At 41.8% G+C, this 19,127-nt stretch overlaps 2 protein-coding genes across 2 annotated transcripts; both read left to right on the forward strand.

Moving 5' to 3' along the window:
* The first annotated feature begins 10,197 nt into the window (after window positions 1-10,197).
* On the forward strand, window positions 10,198-15,327 carry LOC115795208 (uncharacterized). The gene is made up of 10 exons (XM_030751028.1): window positions 10,198-10,353; window positions 11,620-11,725; window positions 11,798-11,935; window positions 12,217-12,374; window positions 12,706-12,842; window positions 13,768-13,861; window positions 14,015-14,350; window positions 14,466-14,652; window positions 14,763-14,887; window positions 14,973-15,327. The coding sequence occupies exons 2-10, from the start codon at window positions 11,644-11,646 to the stop codon at window positions 15,294-15,296; spliced, it is 1,581 nt and encodes a 526-aa protein (XP_030606888.1). The 5' UTR covers window positions 10,198-10,353; window positions 11,620-11,643; the 3' UTR covers window positions 15,297-15,327.
* Window positions 15,328-15,412: 85 nt separating this feature from the next.
* On the forward strand, window positions 15,413-17,557 carry LOC115795207 (uncharacterized). The gene is made up of 2 exons (XM_030751027.1): window positions 15,413-17,310; window positions 17,448-17,557. Exons 1-2 carry the CDS (start codon window positions 15,425-15,427, stop codon window positions 17,482-17,484), a joined length of 1,923 nt encoding a protein of 640 aa, XP_030606887.1. The 5' UTR covers window positions 15,413-15,424; the 3' UTR covers window positions 17,485-17,557.
* Window positions 17,558-19,127: the final 1,570 nt, after the last annotated feature.

Genomic DNA, 19,127 nt, shown 5'->3' on the forward strand with positions numbered 1-19,127 from the left:
AGCAGGTATAGTCAGTGAAGAACCAGATGGGGAAATGTTAGATCTTATATTATTATAATGATAACACAAATTCAAAGCAGTTCAGCACCATGGATAGCGGTCGGATCATTTTGACACCCACTTTACCAATTTAAACTCAGAGCCTGTATCAGTAGCTTTTAAGTCTGGTAAAACTGGCACAGCGGCCCACATGTTCACAAACACAATTTCAATATAAAGTACATTAGGCCTACTCACTACTATTTGAAAGGTATACGACGAGCCTTGTGTTCCGCAAACTCATGCATGATGCTCTATATGTCCATTTTCTTTGCTCTCTCATTCTCTATGGACTATGCTCCTCTTTTTTGTCACTGGTCAGGAATATTTTGATGAGGGCTTTTATAATGTCTCCGTATCTGTGCCTTAACGCATACACACCACTCATGTTCGGGGCCCCATCATAGCCCTGTCCGCGGCATTTTGATAGATCTAATCCATTTTTCTCTGTAGAGCCCAGGATTTGGTTTTCAAGCTCTGATGCTGATGAGCCCACTGTCATGTATTGAAACTCACTGTGTTTGTGTCTACATGATGACGTAAGGTGTAAGGTTTGGGAAGTTGTACGCCGGGGTAGAGACAGGAGAAGTTGGACGATGAACACTGTTCAATAAAGCAACTAAAAGACAACGCTTTATGTGATGATTCAATTCAGAGTGTCCTGGCTAAGTCAGTAATAAGGCGGGCACACAATACCCACAGTCGCTTCAAAATCCAAAAACACTTCACTGATCTGTATATCTGTTGCAATATCCATGTCATTCTTAACAACAGTCACGTAACGGTACACCTGGCTCAGCTGGTCTATCTTTGACACATCTTGCATTGTGTCCCTGATAATGGAATAAAACGGGGCTTGATTTATTTCATTAATTATGGCAGCTTTCACACCTTAAGACAGGATGTAAATAATCTCATCTTGAATCTGGTGACTTCGGTATTTCACTGACCCTTCTGGTCGGTTAATTATCTCTTTCAAAACAGGGTCATAGTGAGCTAATAACTCGATTATTGAGAAAAAGTTGCCAGCATTTCCCTGACCTTGAACTTCCCTGTGTCCCCTGAATGCCAGGTTGCATCAAGCCAGAGTAAGAGTGACATTTACAATGCACTCTAGGACCTGTCTCCAAAACAAGGCTGCATTACGCACATTCCTCTCCATTTCAGCGTCTATTGTGCTGTTGAGTTTCCACTGCTCATAGACTATGCATGCACCAAGATGTATTTGCGTGGATTCATGCTTCTCAACTTTGGCAGAAAGATGTTTCCAGTCTCTTATTCCGTTTACCCATGCATTCTTATAATACGCGACATTTCAGTTGGCAAAAAGCCAGCAAGGCTCACAGTAACAGCAGTCTGATTTGGGGGAATAGCGCATCCAGCTGCGGGGACCTTTCATCCCAACTTTAGTGGTAGATGTTTAATAACTTTCCGAAAAACACCAATTGTCTTTATCAGTGGGAAATGGACCTTTGGGTCTGCAGGGGCCCATCTTAAGGATATATCTTTTAATGTTGTTGTCCTGGATGTTTTCAGCAAAATTAGCCCGATCAGTCGTAAAACATTCCAGGTGAGGGTTTTCATCATCCGTGGTCAGTGTGTCACCTGTAGCAGGAGGAGACCTGCTGCTGCTTTCATTTTCAGTGTCCAGCGCGGGTGAGGAGTGGGGGGGGGTGCTGGTCAGGCACCAGGTCTGGATCTACACTGGAGCAGCTAGCAACTGCTGAAGAGCCACTCATGTTTTCTTAGTCCATAAAAACTCTCTGCTTAGTTTACAATCTGTTGCCAAGTGACTGACGATGACGTTGGTCGAGTTGGACGAGTTTTACCCACAATGCACTTGGACAAAATATCAGCGATCCACTTGAAAATTTGCGTGTCATAAAGTAAGAGTGAAAATAAAGCCAGTCGCAGCACAACATTTTATTCAATATTTTACACCTACTGCATCACTAAAGTCAGTTGGTCTTGTAAAGTTTTTAGCAACCATGACTCAGTCCTGACTGTGCCAACCTTTAAAACCCAACATGAATGATGGGTGATGTAAAATATGCTGTTCCTGTGAGCACACACCATACCCATTTGGAGGGGGCCCGCCTTCTCCAGCTCTCCTCTGCCTGGCTACCTGAACGCTGATTCTCTCTCCCATCCGGGCCCCCTCTAGGCCCGGGCCGGGGAGGTGCCGCCCCCCCAGAAGCTACGCCCCTGCGCGCGCGCACACACACGCACAGCCCACTCTACCACCTGAGCCACAGCCACACCTGAAGGTTGATAGATGTGATTCTGTGATCTGCTGTGGATGTGGAAACCTTCAATATTTAAATGAATAACCAGAGATGGAAATACTGGGTGTGAGTTTCTTACTGCTGACTCAATCAGCTCCAATGACATCCAGGAGAAAAATGAGATACCAGGCTATCCAAGGCCGGTCAGGGAGCCAAATTTCAGATACTGCAATTGTTTTGGTACAGGCTTTTACTGATTAATTTGCAGACAGTTTTACAGTCTTGCTGGAAGACTCTCAATGGCGAAAAATCCAATTATCTGAATTTTCTTGGTTCTTTCCTCGCCGCACAGGAACAGACACTTCTCCAAGATTTAATCCATTCCTCCTGTGGACGCAGCCGCCGCTGGCCTGCGAGACTCAAGACTCGCATCCAACTTGTGGTGCAGCTCCAGCAGATACTGAGTCTGAGTGTGCACTGCTCTGCACATACCTTCGTACTGGCCAGGCAGCCTTACCAAGGCCCGAACAGCTGCCCAGATTTTCATTCTTGCTCTCAGCAGAGACGGACGCATTTTTCTTCTCTCCCTAACCCTTCCTTATCTACCCTGCTTTGCTGCTTTAGAGCCTCTCTTCATACATCTTCCAAACTGGAAATTAAAATTATGGATCTGGTCAGCTGGTCTCTCAATGCTACTGATTGATCAAATTTTCACCATGAGGAGATTGGGAAAAGGAGAACCCTCTTTCCTCTTGTCCGACTGACATACCCGGCTGGCTACGTTATGGATTCCTGTGGAAAGTGGAAGATGACGTGCCTGGCTGTACTGTTGATTGAGGACGTGGCATATATATATATTGGCTTATTGATACCAGGATTTCTCCTGATTGGATTTGGGGATACCTGGCTTATCATGAAATTCGGGAAGTCTGGGTAGCCATTGGGCCTTGGTAAGGCTGCCTGTGAGGTGTGCAGAGCTGTACTAACTCAAATTCAGACTCAGTTGGAGCTGAATTGGAAGGGATTAGATCTTGGAGGAGTGTCTGTTCCTGCATGACGAGGAAAGAACCAAGAAAGTTCGGATGATTGGATTGTTTCACCATTGAGAGGTACCAGCAGGCTGTCAGCAAATTAATCAGTAACAGCCTGTACCCAAACAATTGTAGTATCTGAAATTTGGCTCCCAGACTGGCCTTGGATAGCCTTGAATTTTTCTCCTGGATGTTATGTGAATAGATGCTCTACGCCCCCACTTGTCCTGTCTTCTGACCTGTGTGAACTGATATCCGTAGTCCAAGCTGCTGATGAACATTCCACCTCTTATCAGGAACTGTTAGCTGAGGGGGGATTTTGGGTCAGCCCCACAGTAACCTGAACCCACTCGCCTCCGCTGGCCCCATTCCATCCCCACCCCTCCCCACCCTAGTGCTCCCATGCTATTTGTGCTTACACTATGCTATGCAGAGGGTTTTTGAACCTCATTTATTGCCCTGGTACGGGGCAAAGTATGAGATTTTTTTTTTCTCCTCACTTACCCTATTGTATTTGCTATGTTTCATTTTCTCTTTAAAATGGCAATACCTTTGATGGCTGCAAGGCCGCAGACACTTATCTCCCCTGTTTGTTTGATTTGTTTGTCTTTTCTTGGATGGGTGTTCTGGAACATAATTTCGTTGTATGTCTGACATATACTGTTAATAAATTCTTCTGATTCTAATTTTGCGATAAATCAGGTATCCCCCAAATCCAATCAGAAGAAATCCTGTTATCAATAGGCCAAATATGGATACGTCTTCCACCGACAATGCAGCCAGGCACGTAATCTTCCACTCTCCCCGGGAATCCATGACATAGCCAGCCGGGTGTGTGCCACTGGGACAAGAGGGTTCTCCTCCCCCATTTCTCCTCGTAGAGAAAATTTGATCAGTAGCGTTGAGAGACCAGCTAATCAGAGCCATAATTTTAATTTCCAGTTTGGAAGATGTGTAGAGAGAGGCTCTCAAGCACAGTGAAGCAGCAAAGCAGGGTAGATAAGGAAGGTTGGGGAGAGAAGAAAAAGGCATTTACCTCCGCTGAGAGTGAGAAGCGACACCCACAGAGGTTAAACACCTGAGACTCCACTGCAGCCAGTTAACCTTGATTACGATTCCTGTATAACTCATGATCATATATGGACAGTGTATTGGCAAAAGATGTAGTGCTGTGGTTATGATGTATACCTATGATATCAACAGAATTATGGAAAAAGATTCTTAAATGCTGATATTGGTTAAAATATGGTATCCCACTGGTTATAGTTCAAGATTCTCATTTGATGACTGGTTACATTTAGTTATGGATTCAGTGTCATTTCTGTGGAAGTTACAGTGAACTTAGAACTAGAAGAAGGAAAAAAGATGAACAGAAATGTTAATGCTACAGTTTTTTTTTGGCAAAGCACATTTTTCCTTTTACAACAGCTAAATTATTTCACATTTATCTTTGGTGCATCTCTCTGAATCCTGGAGTCTGGGGAAGATAACAATGTTAAATGGACATCATAATTTTAATTATTATACCATGATATTGGCCTCCTGCCTGGGAAGGAACTAAGATTAAAAAATTGTAAAACATGAAATAAAACATTTTCATTAGAACTTCTTTAACTTTATTGAAAACTTTGGAAGAAAAAAAAGAACTCCCTGGATGTTACGTGCCGAATGTCACAGGTCCAAGTGCAGCTATCAAAGTTTAACTGGGTCATAGTTGTTACTGAGATTAGATAGTGTTTATTTGTCACATGCACAGTTATACACAGTACAATGCACAGTGAAATGTATTTTGTACCTGCAACCATATATACACACATATAAATAAGAAGAATAAAAATAAAAATAAGTAATTCACACTATACACTATACACACACTTTTACACGGGACTATAGAATATTATATTATTTACATAGTGCAATGATAGTCCAGTTAGGGCTCAGAGTTGAGCAGACGGATGGCTTGTGGGTAAAAACTCTTCTTCAACCTTTCAGTCTTAGCCCTCAGGCAGCGGTAACACCGGCCTGATGGGAGCAGGGAGAAGAGAGAGTGTCCGGGGTGGCTGGGCTGTTTTAGGATCTTCATGGCCCTCAGCCTGCACTGCTTGGTGTAAATGTCCTGCAGGTTGGGGAGGGTGGTTCTGATGGTCCATTCAGCTGAACGAACAACCCTTTTTAGGGCCATGAAGTCCTGCTTGGTGCAGTTTCCCATTCAGGTGGTGATGCTCCCACGCATGATGCTCTCAATGGTGCAGGTGTAAAAGTTCCTGAGCACCTTGAGTGGGAGCTTGAAGTCTCTCAGCCGCCTGAGGAGGTAGAGACGCTGTCTGGCCTTCTTCACAGTGATGTTTATGTGATGAGTCCAGGACAGGTCCCATGAGATGGTCACTCCCATGTATTTGAAAGTGTCCACTCTTTCCACCTCAGCACCACTGATGACAAGTGGATGGTAGTCCCTCTGCTTCCTGCTGAAGTCCACGATCAGTTCCTTCGTTTTGCTGACGTTGAGCAGGAGGTGGTTCTCCTGGCACCAGTTCTCCAGGCGGGAGACCTCTCTCCTGTAGGGTGTCTCTTCATTGTGGGAGATCTGTCCCACAACAGCAGTGTCGTCAGCAAACTTGATGATGACACTGGACTCTGACGTGGCCTCGCAGTCATGGGTGTACAGTGAGTACAGCAGAGGGCTGTCGGCTTCCCGACTCGAAGCGCGCAAAGAAGTTGTTGAGTTCATCAGCCAGAGAAGCATTGGCACTCATCGGGGGTGTGTGTGGTGCTTTGTAGTCCGTGATGGTGCGTAGTCCCTGCCACAGTCCCCTGGAGTCAGACTGTTGTAGCTGCTGTTCCAGTCTGCGGCCGTAGCGATGTTTAGCCTCTTTCACCACTCTGCGGACGTTGCATGATGCAACCTTGTAGTCCTCCATGTTCCCAGAGGCGAGGCCGGAGTTGTAGGCAGCGGTGCGGGACCTCAGGGCGTCGCGGACAGATTTATCCACCCACGGCTTCTGGTTGGGAAAAGTCCTGATGGTCCTCCTAAGTGAAGTGTCATCAACTACTTTCACAATAAATCCCACAACCGTTTCCGTAAACTCCTCGATGTCTCCGCCCGCGCTGCTGCGAAACATGTCCCAGTTGGTTGAATCCAACGCACCCTGCCGAACAGGAGCAGAGATCTGTTTCCCTTCAGAGCACAGAGGCTGTTTCTGTTCAGAGCAGGGTTATTATAGTTAACGAAAACGAACGTAATAACGAAAACTGAAATTGAAAAAACATTGTCGTTAACTGAAATAAATAAAAACTAAAATTAAAAGGAAAAAACAATAACTAACTAAAACTGTATTGTGAGTTTAAAAAACTAACTAAAACTAACTAAAATCATAGATAAAATGACCTTCCTTTTCTTGTTTGTCATTTTATTTAAAAGCCTTGTGGATCGATCATTTTTCCGCTCTCCGAGTTTAAGCTGCGAGCGCCGTCGGGCAGCTGTGTGCGTGCACGTGCTCACCGCGCCGGTCCGCAAAGTAATGGCAGCGGTCTGCCGAGAAAGCGGCACAGTCCCATATGGAGTTTCTTTGAGTCCGATAATACAGATAGAAGAGTGTCTTGTTGTGAATTTTACGGGAGGGGTGGCAACCTTATTAAACAAAGCGAACAGTGTGCGGCTCTTATGAATGAAACAATGCTCTGGGTTATGTTTTGCCTGTTCGCTTGGTTTAATAGTGTTGCTACACCTCCCTTAAAATACGGAATCGCTCCTAACTGCCAAATAATGGACGATTCAGTAATTTCCGTATTTTAGGATGGCAACCCTACTCACAAATGTCAGCAAATTCCTGGAGAGAGCTGCTAAAACTGTCACAGAAAGTATAAAAACAGGGACAAATATGTTTGCAGCCAAAAAACTGAGCACAAAGAGCAAGGACCAGCCGGCACCGCATATAAAACACCAGCACACGACCATAAGGTAATTAACACACACACACAGCTACAAGCATAAATGCGGCATGAGGTCGGACACATATCGAACATCTAACCAAGCTAGCTCCAAAACAGAAGCTGTTAATCTGCTGCACTGACGCTGAACTTTATTGGGAGTTTATGGTAGAATTTATTGAGTTTGGGAGGTCATGTTTTTCTTTGTTTCTCCCTGTTGATGTTCACGTGTGTCCTTAATATTACACACATTTAGCCTGTAGTGCTGCTGTCTGTGAACAGTTGGTTGTTGAATATATTTCTTTAAACGGGATCTTTTGTTGAGTTTTTATTACACAAGAGTCACTCTTGTACCTTGAATCTTAAACCTGACAAAGTATGAAAAACTAAAACTAATACTGAAACTAACGAAACTAAACTAAAACTAAGCAATAAACCAAAGATAAAAACTAATAAAAACGAGCAAAACTGCTCTAAAAACTAATTAAAACTAACTGAATTAAAGAAAAAAAAGTAAAAACTAACTAAAATTAAACTATAATGCAAAATCCAAAACTACAATCTGCCCCACCCTGTCACTCATTTTTGGCCCTCTGGACAGGACCCGCCTACAGACAGAGGCTCATGAAACAGTGGCTCTGCTTTGGGCCCATGGTGGAACCCCTCAGCACACGCACCTTTTTTATTTTCCATTTTCAAAAGTTACCAGCTGCCCTTTGCAGGGACTGGATGGCAGCACTTTTCACCTGTAAGAACTGTAAACTTTTCTGCTAAATGTGCTTTATTCACAGCGTTACCTGTTAAGTAAAATTATCCTGGTAGGAGATCATGAAAGTAACTGCTTTATTTGTTGTTTTTATTCAGAAATGTGAGATTGAGAAATGTGGATTGCCGTTATCTCATTTTTCTCTTGGATGTTTTGTAAACAGATGCTCTACGCCCCCGCGGTCCTGTTTTCTGACCTGTGTGAACTGATTTCCAGAGACCAAGCTGCTGGTAAACATTCCAACTCTTATCAGGAACTGTTAGCTGAGAGGGGAGTTTGAGTCAGCCCCACAGTAGACCTTCTTCCCTACATTTATGTACAGCACTTTGGTCAATTGTTGTTGTGTTAAATGTGCTATATAAATAAATTTGACTAGACTTAACTTGACTTGACTTGTCGGGGGTGGTGGGGGCAGTGGGTGTGGGGGGCTCGAGTGGGCATCCTGTGGGTCTGGTCATCCTCTGCCACTAGAGCTGTGCCTGGGCGCCTGGTTGCACTAGCTGGTGTACTTCCTGGGCTTCGGGTCTGTCTGCTCTACCTCAGCTTGTGCTGTACTTTGGACTCCTTTTTCTGGGTGCCCGTGCTGCCTGGGCAGGACTGAGTTGTGCTTTCGGCCTCTGCTGGATCTTGACGAGGGCCCCAGACACTGTTGGAGACCTTCCTGCATGTTTCTGCCTTGGCACAAAGGTGTCGGCTACTTCTTGGCCTTTGATATAGGTTGCAGAAACTTGGGCTCTTATCACCATCCTGTATTGTGATGTTTGGACTCACCACACTGCCTAGTTTGGTTTCTGCTAGTCTCTCACACACAAAAAGGGCTAATGATGTATTAATAGAATACCAGCCGACAGGTATCTCAACCTGTAGCTGATTGCACAAATAGTATTTCAGTTTCCTACCTGTTCCAGCTACATGCCCAGGGTACCTGTCAATATTTTGTTTTCTGTGACCCTTAAAAAAACGAAAAAAAAAAAAAAAAATGAAATATTGCACAAAATGCAGAAAAACAGTCCTGTATATTTGTTTAATATGTGCACTGTAGGACAAATCCCGGTAAAAAATGACTCCAAGATTTCTTGCAGTGTTACTGGAGGCCAAGGTAATTCCATCCAGAATAGGTATCTGGTTCGACACCACATTTCTAAGATTTGTGGGGCCGAGCACAAGAACTAAAGTTTTATCTGAATTTAGAAGCAGGAAATTAGAGGTCATCCAGGCCTTAATGTCTTTAAGACATTCCTGAAATTTAACTAATTGATGTGTGTCACTTGGCTTCATGGATAGATAAAGCTGGGAATCATCTGCATAACAATTGATTATTATTAAATTTGTTAACTTCAAGGTAGTAAAAAGTAGTCATTCTGTGCAAAATGCAGCATGTTGACAAAACAAAGAGACTGTCAGGGTCCTGGGCCGGTGGCCCAGTGTTTTGTGGGTTTTTTTTGTATAGCTCTGTTTTGTTTTTCTTGGATTGTGGCTTTTAGTGTTTCTTATAGTTTTCTCAGTTTGTTGTTTAGATGTTCTGTTTAGTTTCCCTTCCTGTTGTTTCTTTGTGAATGTCTGATCCCCGTTTGTCAAGTTTCCTGTGTTAGGTCTGCATGTGTTTTGTTCACTTCCTGTTTTATTTTGGTAGTCTTGTGCTCCATGTGTTTTGTGTTGTGTTTTACTTCCTGTTATTAGTCTAATTCAGTGTTTTTCAACCAGTGTGCCGCGGCACATTAGTGTGCCGTGGGAGATCGTCAGGTGTGCCGTGGGAAATTATCCAGTTTCACATAATATGCCACGAGTGTCTGTGCTGTAGTAGTGACTGGAGCATAATCATGTAACACTCTTCCATATCACTAGACTAGATAGCAGCAGGTAGTGAATTGCATTGTACATAGAGACAAGAGAATTAAGAAGTTTCCATACGGAACGACTCGCCGCGATTTGACGGCATCTCCATTAGAATCAGGTACACTTTGCCGGTCCTTTTTCCGTACTCACTCACCCGAGGTTCTAAGCGATCCAAGGCGATACAAAAATATGACGCGGAATACAGCATGCCACTGATTGGTGAGGGAGTATCGTCACTAGCGGAGTCATGAGAGCGACTCCTTCACCACACAGCAAATTTGCCAGAGTTAAAATATCAGTGTTAACACATATTAGAGTACAGTGTTGAGACTTTAGTGTTGTATTCACTATAAATAACTCAATACAAGTGTGATACCATAAGATTATGGGTGTTACATGTCAGAGTTGACGATTTTCAACACCCAAAGTGTAACCTTGAACATCCGGGTACTTGACAACGTTTGCTTCTGGACAAATCTCGCCGACGCCATTTTCTTTTACTCGCTTGGATCACGGAGAAGGAGGGCATGTAAGTAGCTAACTTTTTAATATTATGTTTTCGGTCATTTGTAATAATTGTTGTCAAAATGTACCGATATTTTGAGTTTTGTTTAAGCTTTTTGTGGATGGACCGGAACCCTAATGCATTTTTTACAAGATTTTTTCCAAATTCGGAAAGCGACATTAGCTCCAGCTAGTTCAATGGCCGTTTTTTGCTTAATTAAAATCATTTATGTTCATTCGAGTCGAGCAGAAATGAGTTCAGAGTCATGTTTATCATCTTACTTGAATGTCCGTGTATTGCAGGGATTTTAAGTTTAAAAATTGTCCGTTTGGAAACTTGTGGTGTTAGCTAAGTCAGTAAACACTAGCTTCGCCATTACTTCGCCATGTGGCTGGCTGTGCAGTGTTCAAACATTTCAAAGAGAATGCTATGTTATAATCTATGTCGCATAGTAAGTTAAACTGTTGATAATGTGCCGGTATTGTGTGTGAAAACTGAAACGTAATTGGATTAAATTTGGGTTAAAATCACCATAGACGTTATCGTTATATAGTCTGTCTGTTCTCCTTAAATGTATTGGAAATATATTATTGAAGTTGGCATCTGAGGAATTTAAAAAAGCTATTTCACGAATTATCTAGACTACATTTGACCCTCTCAAGACAAATTATTTAAACATGCATATGTAAAATAAATAATTCTAGTGATGGTTATGACAGTACAGTATTAGGTGGTCAATATTACAGTTGTTCAATTAACAATAAACTGTAGTTGGTTATTTCTTTATTAAACCCAGGGTAAGTTTTTGGTTGTGCCACAAACAGACGGGCAAGTCCAGACAGAACACATCAGAATGTTAAACTACAGCAGGGATTTTTCTTAGTCTATAATGAGCACAAACGTGGTTGTTTTGAATCTTCAGTGAAGACTCGAAGATGTTTTTTTTGGGGTTTTTTTGTTTTGTTTTTCTGGCTTTACATGTAAAAACGAGGAACACAACGTGACGTAATTGCTCAGGTTCCACCTTCGACCCGCGCTGCTTGCAGCACATTAGCTTTTAGTAGTAGCCTTTTGGGTCCTACTACGTTTCCACCACAGAGGTGCAAGTGCTGGTGTCTGTTTCAATGGGGGCTTTCTCTGCCAGGATAAGAAAGTATATTTCAGATTTATTATGAGCTGTTTTAGTTTTATGCCAGTTGTAGGTCCATATTCATAATTTTATATTCTTACAAATAAGCATGAATGAGCTTTATCTATATCTTTTGCCTAATTTTGTCTCTCTTCCCATAGATTCCCAGTGATGATTGTTATACCATGATTATCAAAGTACAGCATAATAATCGGAAGAAGTATATAAAATTGCAAGATGGCAACTTTGAAGCATTCCTTTCTGAAGGTAAAATATCTATCCATATTTGCTGTGTGACATTATATAGCCATTGTATTTATTTTTTTTTTTTCTATGTAGTGAGAGAGAAGTTCTCCATCCATGCAGACAGCATAACAGTGGAAGATGACTCTGGCACTGAAGTGGATGACTCTGTGTTTGCAGAACTGTCCATGGTTGATGGGATTTGCTTTGTCATCAAGGAATATTCTGAAGATGGTATTGTTATCAGAAGCTAATGCATTTGATATTGTTTGTTTTTTCTTGTTTTGGGACAAGTTAAAAGCTACTATATTAACTGTTGCCTAACAAAAATAGACTTTAATTGAAATTGTTATAAACGAACAAAACTTTGCCATTTGACTGGTCCATTTCTTTGGTACCTTACACATGAATACAAAATTTTGCAAGGTTTTAGCCAATGCCATGATTTATGTATATAATCTAGATTTTTATACCTTGGGTGTCTCTTTTAATTCTGTTTGTACTTGTTTTCTTAGACACAAGCACATCACAGACACCACCATCCACATCATGGTCTTCTTCCAGCAGGAGCATGCTTTGTGTGTCTAGCGGCAGCAGTGATTGTGAAATGTCAAGACCTCAAAAGCAAATCAGAATGGATGAAGAAGCTATTGAAAGTTCTTCTGCTAAAGAGGTAATATTGTTACTGGATGTTTTCATTTGTCATTCATTTTAAAGTCAATCCATTGAAATTCATACTCAAAAATTAAGACATATTTCTTTATAGTATACCAAACCACAAGTTTTTAAGGGTTAAGAAGCCATAACTGATGCTGTATAAATAACTTCAACTGAATTTTTTTTGTTGAGGTTATGACAGGAAAGTTAAACCACCCCTAAGATTTTAAGTAGTTAGACATTCTTATAATTATGCTTGATAAGAAAAAAAATATCAGGCTGTTTAACTTAAAGTATATTTATAAGTTTAAAAAAAATACCACTCTCACTCTCTTAATGCTGGCTAGTTGGTAAAGCAGATTCTGGTCACAAAACCTGGAGGGGCAGCTGTCCTCGAAGAATATGAAGAAACCGGGACACTGAGTGATAGTAGGAGAAGGCAGATGATTAACATGCTTGCAGCACACATGGTTGAGGCTGAAGGGTAAGTCACTGAGTCAGATACTGTTAAACTGCTGTTTGGGTTTTTAATATGGCTGTGAATCCATTAAAATATTTAATCGTTATTACTCGCATGCTTTCCATTGTTAACTGGGGGTGGGGGTGTGGGGGGGGGGGGGGGGGGGGGGGGGGCCTATCCCAGCTGTCATAGGGTGAGAGGCAGGGTACACCCTGTACAGGTGGCCAGCCTGTCGCAGGGCCAACACAGAGACAACCATTCACACCCACATTCACAATTATGGGCAATTTAGAGTTGCCAGTTAACCTAACCCCAGTAACTGCATGTCTTTGGACTGTGGGAGGAAATCCACGCAGACACAGGGAGAACATGCAAACTCCACACAGAGAGAGAGAGAGGCCTGGGCCAAGGTGGAATGGAACCCAGGCCTTCTAGATGTTGTTCTAATTGTGAGGCAGCAGTGCTAACCACCGTGCTGCCCGTGCTTTGCTACATTTTTTATGTGTGTTCTTCATGTTTGTTTCCCCACTCAGCTGTGACTGGCACTTATAGTGGCTCTGAGCATAGTGCTGTCAGTGTTCAGAGCAATGGTGAGTTGGAAGAGAGGTGGACAGGGAGAGAGAGAAAATGTAGCTGTTTTCAGAGATGACTTTTCAGAAATGAGAGATTTTCCCCACAGTATAACAGCTGAAACAGAGAAGGAAATAATGTTAGAATTGCATTGCAGCCAACGCCCAAAAAGTACAGAAGCCTGTAAATGGAATTTGATTTAACACGTGATTAAGGCATTAACTTTGACAGCCCTATTTTTTAATTACATTTGTCATACATTCACAGATTAAAAAAGATTAGGTTTGTATTAATATGTAGCTGATTTGCTCTTTGTTTTGCTAATGTTATTTGTGATTGGATGCAGTTGATTAATAACCTTTTTTTTGATTATTTACAGGAGAATCCCTCAGCGTCAAACCAAAGAGAAATATGCACTGGGGATCATTACCTTGTTTCCTGCATTGAAGGATCCACTTTCCAGAAAAGGATATGTAAGTTCTGATAACTCATCTTGATTCATAGTTGTCTTGTTTGCTATGTGCATTTTCATTACAAGCATGCTGGTAAATGCCGCAAAATGTAAAAAACTGCTTTTGAAGGGGTCTTTTAATTTTCTAATGGCACAAATTCTGTTCTGTGCTCAGGAACATTACTATGACAGCCAAAGTGGCTCTGGATTTCTTGCATGGCGGCTAAAGACAATCCAGAGAAAGACAAAACTTGTGAATAAGGAACCAAAAATACAGACACCTGGAGGAGGTGGTCCAAGACAAGAGAGAGAACTGCCTCAGGCCAATTCTCACTTGGATCAGAAGTGTTGTAAAGCAGCCGTATCCCTAATGAACCACACTAACGACCACGAAATCATCTTGCAGAAGATGAAGGAAACCTTTGAGTACAGACGCCATCTTGTTCAAGATCCAAATGAATCGCACAACATACTTTCAGTGTTTCCAAGGTTTCTTGACACAAAAGGGCTGGTATGTATTGGTATCCTCTTATGAAACCATATTTATTTTTTGCCATGTGCTGCTTGTTTGTCAAAATCCTGGAAATTATTATAAATAGTTATGCAATGTCTCATTCATGCTGCAGATACTGCAAGATTTTACACTGCTCTTTGGACCAGAGAAGTCGACTAAACTGCTGGAGAAGTGGCATACATCCTTCAAAGGAAAGGTGGTACGAGAAGCCGAGGGCCTGACAGCCACCCCATTACTCAACAGTTTGCTCAGGTCTGCCAGGAACCAGGATGTAGAGGAGTCATTGGACTACCAACCAGGTATTGAGTGAACAGTGTTTCAATCATCCAGCTGTCATGCCTTTAGGAAAAGAAGAGGATGTGTGAGACAGGCTGTGATACATAATTTTTTGTTTTGTTAATTCTTTCAGAGTGGGACAGTGACATGGCATCATTTCTGCTCCTGCTGCATATTCTGCCATCTCAGCCTGCAAAGAAAAAAATGCTGAAGATCAGTGCTGCTCAGGCTATCGACCATCTTGTTGTGTTTCACAAGGTAAATGCTGTGCAACTGAATGTCATTTTGTAGCAGACTGTACTGAACATAATTTACATTTGCATTATGTGGTTTCTTGCTGCAGTCATGTAAGAGCATTGATGAGCACCTTGTGCGTCAGGAAAGACAGTGCCAGCCATATCTCCTTGCATCTGGAATCAACAAGCAGACAGTCAGCACATACTACATTGTGATGGATAAGAAGCTCATCCCCTGCCAAGGGACCACATCACTGGCAGCCACTGATGAACTCTTTAAACTTCACTTTGTTTTCAGTGTAAGTTACGATGATGCTCTAACAAACATCTACACTTTCCTGCAGACAACTGTCTATGGTATTGATGTGGATAGCACAAAGGAAAGTCCAAAAGTGAAGGAGTTAAGAGCAAAGTTCATGAACAGGAGCTAAGAGAAAAGTTCATATCTGGTGAAACTAGCAGGATATTGAAAAGTGAACCTTTTTCTGTTTAGCACTTTTTAGTTTAGCTCAACAGTGGGAAGTCTAATACTGCGACGTAAAATGCAAGCATTTGAGAAATGTATAGGTGTCACATTTGTAGATCCTTGCACAATGCACCTAATGCATTAATTCAACATCTTAAATTTTTTCATGGGCTATACCCAGGCAAAAAATTTGTTGTTATTTGTGCCCAAGATGCATGTTCGTTACAGTTCAAAAGTTTCACAGGTTTTAGAAAACATTTAAATAGTTTTCATAGTATTGTTAACATAGGCACAAATCCTGATTTTCCAAAGCCACGTCAGTCAGATGCTATTGAACATGTATCCCAGGAAGGTGTGCCTGACATGGTTGAAGAGGCACCTTCAACATCTTTTATGTCCAATGAGCAGGCAAAAGACATGTGTGCTTCAGTGGTGGCAAAGTTACAGGGCAGTGGTGTTTCCAACAATGTTGTGTTGTCTGTTGTTGAAAGCATGGAGGACTATGTCAATGAGCTTCATAAAAAACTTAAAGAGCAAGTGATGAGTGCCGTGCCATCTGATAGTCCTTGTAGAAATGCAGTGGAAGAGGTGTTTAGCAATGTATTTAATCCCTTTAGTGAATTAAACACAAACTCTAAATGGACCAAGTATTTTACAGAAAAATGGGGTGTTGTTGAACCAGTTGAAATTAATTTGGGAGTGAGGTATGATTCAAAAAGAAACAAAATATCTGGAATATATGAGCAAGTTCCTGTAAATGACACTTTTATTTATGTACCTCTCTTTAAAACATTGGAGTTCATTTTCAAAAATGCTGAAGTTTGTGGTCAACTGAATAAAGCCTCCACTCTGGATGACTTTTATAAGGATTTTTGTGATGGCAAATATTACAAACAACATCCATTATTTTCTAAATCCAAAGGTGCTTTAGAAATTCAAGTTTATTATGACGACTTTGAGACATCAAATCCCCTGGGGTCAAAACAAGGCATTCATAAGCTTGGATGTCTGTATTTTACATTGCGCAACTTGCCACCAAGTCTAAATTCCTCATTGATGAACATCCATCTAATTTCATTGTTTCATTCTCAAGATGCCAAAAAATATGGTATTGACAAAATTCTTGCTCCATTCATAGACGATGTTAAAGTGCTAGAACAAAGTGGGATGGAAGTGTCATTTACTGAACAACCTCTCTATGGCACCATTGCACAAATAACTGGAGATAATTTAGGTTTAAACTCAATTCTTGGTTATGTTGAGTCCTTCTCTGCAAACTACTACTGTAGAATGTGTCTTACTGACAAAGTCTCTGCTCAAACGGTCTTCAGTGAAGATGATCCACGACTTAAGTTACGTACCAAAATTACCAATGAAGAGCACTACAAATATCTTGTGGACAATCCAAGGGAAAATTCATGTTTTGGGATCAAACGCAACAGCATCCTTAACTCCTTGTGTTATTTCAACATATCAGATAATTTTGTGTTGGATATCATGCACGACATCTTGGAGGGTGTGGCACAATATGAAGTTAAGTTGTTGTTTGAATATTTAAATGAGAACTTTATTTCTACTGAAACCATACTTCAACGTGTTTATGCATTTAACTATGGCTTCATGAATAAAAAGAACCGTCCAACTCGCATAAACTTGTTTTGTACTGGTATTGGGCTCAACGCCAGTCAGACATTGTGCCTCATTCGGAACATTCCTCTGATTTTTGGTGATGTTGTACCAGAGGGTGACAGGCACTGGCATTTGCTCTTGCTTTTGTTACACATCGTAAATATTGTGTTTTCCCAATGTGTTACATATGGCATGACTGTATTTTTAAAACATCTTATTGAAGAGCATCACAAGCTGTTTGTGGACTTGTACCCACAAAATAATTTGATACCTAAACATCACTTTATGATACACTATCCTGAGTGTATTCGCCAAATTGGACCCTTGGTACATGTTTGGAGTATGAGGTATGAAGCCAAACACAAATTCTTTAAGGACAGCATAAAAAATTTCAAGAACATAACTAAATCCCTTGCAAAGAAACACCAGATTGCTGTTGCTTATCACTGGGAATCTTTGTCAATAAAAGGCACTGAGTCTGGTCCTGTCAAATCCAAAACTTTGACTACTGTAGAACATGGTAACTTAATTTCAGAGCATTTTCATATTGAGATGTCAAGTGAAATGTATTTCACAACTTGGGTCAAACATAATGGGATTGAATTTCACAGTGGTCTTGTTGTTTGCACAGATTTTGTCAATGAGCTGCCTGTTTTCAGTAAGATTCTGTTTGTATTTTTGAGAGATGGTATTTATTTTATGGTATCTGAGATGGAGGCAACATTTGTGGAACATTTTCATGCTTTTCATGTTGTCTGTGTAGATTCTCAGTCATCCAGGTCATAGTAGTCTCTGGAAGACGATTCCTTACTGAACAGAACCAGCTTCACCCCAGATCAGATTTGTGCACTTTTAGATCTCTGCCTTACCACAACATATTTTAAATACAATGATGGATTCTACAGACAGAAGCATGGATGTGCCATGGGCTCCCCAGTGTCTCCCATTGTAGCCAACCTTTACATGGAGGAAGTGGAAAGTAAAGCTCTTGGTTCTTTCAAAGGGATGGCACCTAGCCACTGGTACAGATATGTAGATGACACCTGGGTCAAAATCAAAACCCATGAAGTAGAAGCCTTCACTCGTCACATCAACTCAGTGGATAAATACATACGTTTTACCAGGGAGGACACCAGAGATAACAAGTTACCATTCCTGGACTGTGCGGTGCTTATCGAGGAAGATGGAAGCCTCAACATTGAAGTTTACCGGAAGCCCACACACACAGACCAGTATCTCCTCTTTGACTCCCACCACCCTCTGGAACACAAACTTGGGGTGATCAGGACCCTACAACACCGTGCGGAAAGTGTTCCCTCTAAGGCAGAAGGGAAGCATAAGGAACACACACACATTAAGAAAGCCCTCAAAACATGCGGTTACCCCAACTGGGCCTTCATCAAATCAGCTAAGATGCACAGGAATGAAGGCCAAACACAAACTACAGAGAATGGGAAGGACAAGAGGAACAACATTGTCATCCCATATGTGTCGGGCTTGTCAGAGAAACTCAGAAGAATTTTCTCCAAGCATGACATCTCAGTATACTTCAAACCAAGTCACACCCTAAGACAAAAACTGGTTCATCCCAAGGACAAACCCGCCAAACACAAGATCAGCGATGTAGTGTATGCTGTTCAGTGCAGTGAAGAGTGCTCGGACCTCTACATTGGTGAAACCAAACAGCCTCTTCACAAACGAATGGCACAACATAGAAGAGCCACCTCGACAGGACAAGATTCAGCAGTACATCTGCATCTGAAGGAAAAAGGGCACTCTTTTGAGGATGCCAATGTTCACATTTTGGACAGGGAAAACAGATGGTTTGAAAGAGGAGTGAAAGAAGCCATCTATGTCCACTGTGAACAACCATCATTGAACAGAGGAGGTGGATTACGTCACCAACTTTCCCCCGCTTACAGTGCTGTCCTGAGCTCCCTTCCCAGACGTCTCAACCCCCATTCACACCTTTGTTCCAGTGACCTCAATAGGCCACAGGAAACAATGGAGCGGAGTCCTAAGTTGGTTTCAACTGAAACCACTGATTAAATATGACCCACGCCCCCTTCACACCTGGGCACATGTGTTCACGCACATGATCAATAGAGGGTCATAACCACCTCCAGGGACTACGCCCACAGGGGTTTAAATACCTGGGTCTCTCCAC

The sequence above is a fragment of the Archocentrus centrarchus genome, chromosome 17, assembly GCF_007364275.1.
Source record: "Archocentrus centrarchus isolate MPI-CPG fArcCen1 chromosome 17, fArcCen1, whole genome shotgun sequence".
NCBI lineage: Eukaryota > Metazoa > Chordata > Actinopteri > Cichliformes > Cichlidae > Archocentrus > Archocentrus centrarchus.

Excerpts from the sequence above, each read along its gene's own strand:
- LOC115795208 (XM_030751028.1), top strand. The coding sequence starts at position 11,644 with ATGATTATCAAAGTACAGCATAATAATCGGAAGAAGTATATAAAATTG. Across the intron at positions 14,351-14,465 it reads TTCTTGACACAAAAGGGCTG|ATACTGCAAGATTTTACACT; the intron begins GTATGTATTGGT and ends TTCATGCTGCAG. Across the intron at positions 14,888-14,972 it reads ATCTTGTTGTGTTTCACAAG|TCATGTAAGAGCATTGATGA; the intron begins GTAAATGCTGTG and ends TTCTTGCTGCAG.
- LOC115795207 (XM_030751027.1), top strand. The coding sequence starts at position 15,425 with ATGTATAGGTGTCACATTTGTAGATCCTTGCACAATGCACCTAATGCA. Across the intron at positions 17,311-17,447 it reads CATGTTTGGAGTATGAGGTA|TCAAATCCAAAACTTTGACT; the intron begins TGAAGCCAAACA and ends AGTCTGGTCCTG.